The sequence below is a fragment of the Morone saxatilis genome, unplaced genomic scaffold, assembly GCF_004916995.1.
Source record: "Morone saxatilis isolate NCDOM2014 unplaced genomic scaffold, NCSU_SB_2.0 Contig7, whole genome shotgun sequence".
NCBI classification, from domain to species: Eukaryota; Metazoa; Chordata; class Actinopteri; family Moronidae; genus Morone; species Morone saxatilis.
This window is the reverse complement of record NW_023340246.1, coordinates 586,399-594,585: the sequence shown is the minus strand read 5'-3', so window position 1 is coordinate 594,585 and position 8,187 is coordinate 586,399. Positions and strand designations below refer to the sequence as shown.

Genomic DNA, 8,187 nt, shown 5'->3' with positions numbered 1-8,187 from the left:
CACCTGTCTGTGGGCATGATTATAAAAGTCCTCCTGCAACGCAGCTGATTTGCAGTGTGAGTGCCATGTGAACAGCAGACGTCTCTCGACCTTTTTCTTCCTTCCCAAGTTTGGTGCCTATGAAAAAAAATTTTGGGAAAAAGTTTTTCCCAACGAGTAGCCGGGGCAATAATGTAAAGTGCTGCTCTGCAACAGGTTAATGGGGCCAGAGAAACCAGGGAGACAGAGGGGACAGTTTTTAGAGGGATGTTACACGGTGATAGTCTGGGTGGATGGATTGCATTGCTGGTTTAGCACCATGAGGCCGGGCTACAGATGGCGAGAGCACGGCACACGGTGGACCCGCTGGGATCGCGGTCTGTTTGATGGGGGAGAGGAAAAACAAAGGAAAATACGAAGTTCCCACTGTTGGGGAAGTTTTCAGAAATTTAAGTGGGAAAGGGGTGAACGAAGTTTTTCGTTGGATTCCGGGCAAAGAAAAGAACCGCGAAATCAAGTTTGCTAAAGAAAATTCCGGTGGGAAAAAGGTATTTTTAAGTGGGAACCCGGACTATTTGGGGTAAGAAAAAGAATTGGGGGGGTTTTTTGAAAAAAGGTTTTGCCAAGAAAGTCGTAAAAATTTTTGAAACAATGCCGGCCCCAGAAAAGAGGAGGGAAACCGTTCGTTACAAGGGGTTTTTGAAAACGGGGGAAAAAAAAAGGCTGAGAGGGCCGCAAGTGGACCGTGGTGGTTGGCTTCAAAAAGGGCGCCACTAAAAAAGGGAACACCTGGCCCCCAAGAAAAACCCTGCCCAGCCGCCCGGTAAAAAAAAAACTAATGGGTTGGGCAGTCAAAAAAACTGCAAAGAAAGACCACACACCGGGCAACGAAACCTGCCCAGAAAAAAACGGAAAAACAGGCGCCGGAAATATTTTTTTCGAGAAAAAAAAAACGAATGCCCACCGTAAGTCTTCGCAGGGGAAAGAAAAAACCCAAGAAAAGAAAAAAAACCCAGGAAACAGGGGAGTTTTATGAACTTTTCAGAAGTTTGGGGAAGTTTGAGGGGGGCCAGCCAGGAAAAAGTTCCCCACTGAGAAAGGGGGTTTTCTGGGAAATGTCGACTTGCAGGGGCACCCGCCCACATTTGTTTTTTTTTTCAACAAAAGACTTGCCCAAAAGGTTTAAAGAAAAAAAAAAAGGTTTTGATGGAAAAAAGGTCCCCAGGGAATAAAGACACACTGCCCGTTGGAGCCTGGGACGGCACGCGGGTTTTGGCAATGGGGCGTGGGCCAGAGCGCCGAGGGCGATTGCAAAGAAAGTCCTGTTTTCTGAAAAATAGAAAAACCCCAAGCAAAAAAGGAAGAACAAAACCCCTGAATTGGCCAATGCCCTGAAGCAAGGCGGCTTTTTGTTATTCCCCATCCCTTCTCAACAAAGGACCATTTTTCCTGTTTGAACAGCAGCTTACTTGGCCAGGCCGGAGCAACGTTTGGGGGAAATCTTTCCAGAAAAGGGAAAAAAGGGACGTTTTTCAATTCCCAACAAAAAGAAAAACGTACAAAATTTCCATATTTCAACGTTACAAATGATTAGATTATAATTATGGTACACAGTAAAAAAATAAATAATTTGAAATGGAAAGATGAAATGTGAAAAATGAATCAAATGCAAAGGGGTTTTTTTTTGTCAATGAAAAAAATTAAGCAGAAAAACAATGGCATGAAAAAAAAGGGAAAAAAAAAATTAACTGGGGCACTGGGTTTAATTTACAAATGACATTAGAAAAAGGTTTCCAGAATTGTTGGGGGACCGGTTTTTATTGAAAAAAAAAAATTTAAAGGGTTTTTCAAACAACCTCTACACTGGGTGAAAGTTTTTTTGTTGCCACTCCAGAAAAAAAGAAAAAAAAGTTTTTTACAGAAAAAAAACCAGAAAAAAAAAAAATAAGAAAAAGAACCCCTGATGTTTTTTTTTTTAGGGCTTAAAAAAAACCCCTTCCTTTAGAGGCGCTATTTTACACAAAAACAAGAAAACTGGCCAAAAGGGAAACAATTCCCACCAGGAAAAAAGGGTCCCCTTAAAGAAATGGGTTTTAACAAAGAAAATTATTGGCAACTTTCATTTTTACCCGATGAAATTTTTCCAGTACAGTTTTGTTTTGGTTTTTGGTTTTTTAAAATTCTTAAAGAAAAAAAACAAAAGTTGAACAACAGTCAAAGCTTACAGAAGGGAAAAAAAAAAAAGTTTTTTCCCCTAGTTGAATACAGCCCCCATTTACGGGCAAAGGGTTGGAAAAAATTGCTTTTAGAATCTGAAAAAATAATGGGGTTTTACTGGAAAATTCACAAGGAAAAAAAGGGGGTTTCCAGACCTTGGGGCTCCAATTAAAAAAAGCAAAATCAAGAAACATCAAACTTCAAAAAAAGCACCTTTACTTCCTTCCCTCAACCAAAAATTGGAAACCCTGGCCCCTTGAAGCGCAAAATGGTGGGGGCGTTTTGGGGGGCACACTTTTGACATGCCAAGAAATGTTATGCCTTTTAAATCGAAAAGTTTGGGTTTTTTTTGGGCCCAAAAAAACAAAAACTTTGTGGACCTTTAAATGCAGTCCAGGAACTTGCCTTGCCGTTTGAATTAAGAAAAAATATAGGGTTGTTAAATTAAACCGCACAGACAGAACAAACCAAACCCAAATGATGAACAGGAAGACGGCCACTGTTTTTTCCTTTAGAAATGCAAAGGGTTTTTTGGGAAAATTCAGAAAAGTGGGTTTTTTTGGTTTTAAAAACCCAGGACGCAAAGCAAAAAACTTGAAAAATCGTTGGGTTGGGGGTTGAAAAGGTTTTTGGTGGGGGTTTTTTTTTCGGGTTTTTTACAACAAAAAAAACAAGTTCCCTGCATTACATTTGGTCACTTTCCATGGTTTTTTTTTTCAAAGTAAAAAGAAAAAAGGGGCCAGAGCCAGAAAAAACTGGTAAAAAGTTTGTAAGCTAAGTCCCGGTTTTGTTTAGAAAACCGAAAACCAATACACAAAACTTAATTTTTTAACCAACCTTGAAAGGAATGGAAAATGGACTTTCAAATACAGCAACAAGGTTCCGAAAAAAAAGGTCCAAGAAATTCCACCGTGTTTTGCCCAGTTTTTAAGAAAATGGAAAAACTGAAGGGGAAGCCACCCATTTCAACCAGACAAGCCCCGTGGAGGTCAAGTTTTTTTTGGTTGGAAAACCCCTGGTTTTCTAAGCAGATTAAAACTTTCCTAAAGAGAAAGAGGAAGAAAATTGCCGTAAAAAAACCAGAATTAAAAACAGAAAAATGCTGTTGTCCTAAATGTTATGTCCTTGAAGGAAAAGGGAAGAACCTTGAAAAAAATCAAGTTCCAAGAAAAAAGTAAAAAAACATAAGATTAACTTGTTGTTTACGAGCGAAAATTGTTTTGAAAACCAATACCTGATTAGTGTTAATCACAAATCACAAATAAAGTTTGCCCATCATTAACGAAAACACAAATAAACATTCAATAATTGAGAGCACCATTCAACAGCAATAATGAGGGATTATTACCAACATTTTGGGTGCACTCACTTTTTTTACCTCCAAATAAACCAACTTCAGATAATCTAGATACAAGCATGGCTTGTTCACAGCCTGTCTGATTGGCTGGCATCTTGTATCTTACCTGTCTGACATTTAGCAAGTCTGTGTTTCCACTTCCTAGATATTATCAATTACTCTCATGAGTCCAGTGTTATCATAACTAAAAGAAACGATTACCAAAGCCTTGAAAATATAAAAAAACAACCTTTGTTGTAATAAGATAGAATTACCCTTTAGAGTGAATACAAAAGATGCTAAAAGAAAAAAAGCCTGAAAGGTTCATTCCCAGGCATTATGCCACCGCAGGAAACAGGCAGTCTTGTCAGCTTATTGACAGCTAATTTAATAAAGTGAGACAATAAAGACCTGGCCAGACGCTGCATCAGCCGGAGCCGTCCTATCCAAATGCAAGAACGGCGTCCTCAAAAAGACAGCGGTGCTGCCTGTCAAGGTGGCCAGAGCACTGTCAAAGTCTGCAAACTTCTTTTCTTCTTGAACAACAACTGAGTATCCGCAGCCGTCACAGTCTGTCAGGAATGAGACACAGCTCCATTAGCACCTCGGGCTACCTCCGACTCTTAGACAAAAACATCAGCATCTGGGAGCTTTGGCATCCAAGTGTTTTAGTCTCAGTCATGGACATTAAAAGTGATGGGACTGTGCCTTATAGATAAGTGATATCTGACGGACAGGAGTGTTTTGATGATCAAACCATAGAAATAAATCTGCCCTATCCTCGTGTTTTTAGGTGCCTGTAGTGGAAAGTTCCTCTCATACTGTATATGGTTTTGTCTGTATTCTCTAGTGATTTATATTGTGGACGTTTGTATCAATTTGTGCCCCCTCAAAAATGTTGGCTGCACTACGCCCTTGTCAGTATCAGTTTGTTGTGATGTGTTGGTTCATAGATCTCATACATCATCCTAGTCGCCAACAACCACAACAGTCTGTTTGTGTGTGTGTGTGTGTGTGTGTGTCCAGCAGATTGGTGTTTTAGTTACACAACATTTCTTGGAGGCAAAACTTTCTGGCTCTAGAGAAAGAAATAATCTCATTGGAGTTCAACCTCAATGGCTGCAGCCACAACTTTGTGAGAGTTTACAGTTTGTAACCAACTTTTAAATTGATGGCAAAGAAGGAAGTCTTGTTGAAATGCTAAATAAAACAATTACAAATGATACTGGCAATACTGTCTGGGAATTCAAAAAAGGCAATATGGCCACAATGTATTTAACCTGGCCATTAGCAACAGCACTAACCACTCATGTTCACTAGATGTAGAAAATACTACAACTACTTGGTGCTTAATTACCAATTGCACTAGTCTGCAGTGTCACTTTGACTTCCAGTCCTGTAAGGCAGTGTACAACCAGAGCATAGGCTCCGAGCTCACTAAAAGATGGTTGTTGACTGTGAATTAACAGTCACCTGCTTTCCAGTCACTGACAGTATATAATGGACAGAGCTTCCGGGTCTGTGGAGTGTCTTAGAACCTGCATTCTATGTAATGACCAGCAGGGGAAGCTCTATTGGTTGCATTAAAAAACTGATACCATGCAGTCTTATGTAGAAATGACCTGGCTTCTGACTTGATTTATTAGCTCAGTGTTTATGGTCTCAATCTCTAGTTTAGTTTAGTCTACTCCCATGCAGCATGATGTTCATTTAGTAAATTATGGTCCCATTTAGAGTAAAAGAGATAAAGCAGGGTATGCTTTAGGGTGTGGCTAACTTGTGATTGACAAGTCATTGTCAGTGAGTCTGTCCAGCTCATCATTGAGCCCATCAACAGCCCACAAGCAAAAACAGCTTAAACAGAGGTTATTGGATGGGGCACCTTTGACTCTTTCTGAGCATGACATCAGGAAGGCTTTCAAGCGTGTGAAAACCAGAAAGGCAGCAGGTGGTGTATCAGTGGCTGGGCCCTTAAACTTTGTGCTAATCAGCTAGCATTACTACTACTCACAATTATATTTAACCTGTCCCTGACTCAGTCTGTCAAACCCACATGCTTCAACAAGTTCATCATCACTCCAGTGTCCAAGAAAACAACCAGGCTGCCTGAATGGCTATTGTCCAGTGACACTCACCTCGGACACACCTCATCCACCTGTTTTGAGTCCTCTGCTGTACTGCCTGTACACACACGACTGTGTAGCCACTTTTGACTCCAACACCATCGTCAAGTTTGTTGTTGACAGAGCTGTGGTGGCCTATCTGAAGGAAGTAAAGGGCCTGACCCACTGGTACCAAGACAACAACCTCCTGAACATCATCAGGACTAAAGAGCAAATAGTGGACTTTGGGAAGAATCAGGGGGCATCATCGAGGGCATGACCTGGGCGCTGCATAGTGACTCTGTGGTGAAAAAATCAAGTCAGCGACTCACCTCAAGTACTGGAAATTCCTAGTATCATCTCTAACAGCACCAAACAGGATTGCAAGGCCCTGCAAAGAATGGTTTGTTCAATTGAAAGTACAATAGTTGGTGCTCTACCCCACCTAAAAGACATTTACATTAGACACTGCAATAAGGATCCCAACCACCCAAACTTTTTTTCCTGTTGCGAACATCTACCCTCAGGGCACTTACTTAAAACTTTTTGGTGTTAAATCCACGATTGTCCATTTGTAAAGGAGGTTTGACAAACCTTTTTGGCACATTCTGATTCATATCATAATCAAAGTTGTAGGCAGTGAAGCCAACGGAGTATCTCTGACCTACTTGCTGTCACTTCTATGTACACATACACATACACACACACACACACACACACACACACCAGGTCAGAGAGGCTGCTGAAGGTATGTTGATTTGAGGTACATAACCTCTGTCAACCAAATAAGCCGTGAGGGGATGGACAATCAATAAACTTCTAATACGTTCCTGAAAAGTAACAGTTTACCGCAAGGACGGTCCAAATAAAAAGCTGTCAGTCCACACTGACGAAAGATAAGGCTGTGGTGCGTGTGTGTGTGTGTTTTTTTGTGTTTGGGTGATGCTCCAAATTGCAGCTTCTATTGTTTTTGACCGAGCACTGTGGACAGGTAGATACTGTTGTAAGTGATATAATAAAGTACACAGCTTATCAGAAATAGACTGTATATTTATGTAGCATACAAACTGTGCTGTTGGCCCCCTGACTCTATTGGCCCAGAGAAAAACAAACAGCCCAACTGAGAGGCTATGTCTATTTCCCGTCTTTTCCCCTGAGCTGCCTTTAATTTGCTCTGTGGCACTGTACCCACACCGGGGGCCAAGGGCCAAGACCTGCTCATTTACTGGAGTGTGAAATGTCAATATATACTCACAACAAAAGGTATGCGGCTGCACGTCCAGCTCTGCGGGCGTTCTTATTTGAACCAAAGCCATCGCTCTCTGAACACACAGGTGGTCTCAGGACCCAAAGTTTCACATTAGCACCACCAAAGGTCCACTTTAAAGATAAAAAGTCCAGGACCAGGTGCTCACACATGATTCTGGTTATTCTTTTTGTGTGTTCCAGAAGGATAACTTTATGATAATATAGATAGGCTTTGTTAAAAGAAAAGGGAATAGCCTGTTTGCCAAATATTCTTTCCCTTCCTCTGCCAAATTTTAATCTCTTAAATAAACTATATTAGCTCAGGGGTCACATTGTCTGCCTCCTGAGTCACAAAAGGCACCTATTAGCCATCACAGGAGCAGACAAAACTACCTATGATTGCCCCCTTTGAATCCTGTATTGTTAATGTATTGTATTTTAATGGGGAAAGGTAACGCAGAATCAGACAATGTTCAAAGCCACACTGGCGGCAAAGGTTATGGGTATTAAGTGAATTGACTCGTGACGGCGAAAATGAAAGTCAAAATAAAGGGCATTTGAGAGCTGCTTTTATCTGCACGCTGAGTGAATCGTCATTCTGTTTATTCATGCACAAAGAGCCATGTTAAGTTCCCTATATCCCCTTTGATGCCACTGGGCTGGCAAGGCGCTATCCTTCTCTTTATGATTACTGCAGTGGATCTGATTTAGCTGATTTCTTTTGGGATTCTCTTCCAAACCTCTTCAAACTAATAGGTTTGTCATGTTTAATGATGCAGGAAATTTTCCTGAATAGAAGTTATTTATCTTTATCAACTTCCTCAGAAGTGGTCTGTCAGCTGGAAAGGCGTTGCCTCTGACATAGACTATGGGTTGAAGGAATACAAAGGCCAATCACCACTGCCAAGGGACTTAAGCTAAGCCAATAGTACGGGCGAATCTTAAATCATAATAAAATGTTGCTATGTCATCACTGTAATATACATGATTTTCAAATGGAATCCTTTCCCTACAGGCTATAATAGTACACAACGATAGATGAACTCAACCCAAGAAATAAAATAGCTGCATTTTACTGCTTTTTTATCATTATATTTAGGGCAACAGTACAGTGTGTATGTAATAAAGACATTACAGCAAACAAACATTATAATACTAAAAATAGAAAATAAATTTTTGTAGTATAAAATTAGAGGTGCAAAACAATATACACTATGGCATCACAAAACGACCATTAGGATATTTAAGATATCAAAGGACGTCCCGGAGGGGCTGTGAGCCGAGCTGTTGCTAACGTTAGCTCAG

The 8,187-nt window shown here is 40.6% G+C and overlaps 1 protein-coding gene across 1 annotated transcript in view; it reads left to right on the top strand.

Annotated features, from left to right (window-relative positions):
- Positions 1–5,914, top strand: part of LOC118340909 (complement C3-like) — a 94,134-nt gene extending 88,220 nt beyond the window's left edge. The window contains exon 12 of the mRNA XM_035679072.1: positions 5,572–5,914. Within this exon, the coding sequence (XP_035534965.1) occupies positions 5,572–5,914 (343 nt within the window). The remainder of the gene's footprint in view (positions 1–5,571) is intronic.
- Positions 5,915–8,187: the final 2,273 nt, after the last annotated feature.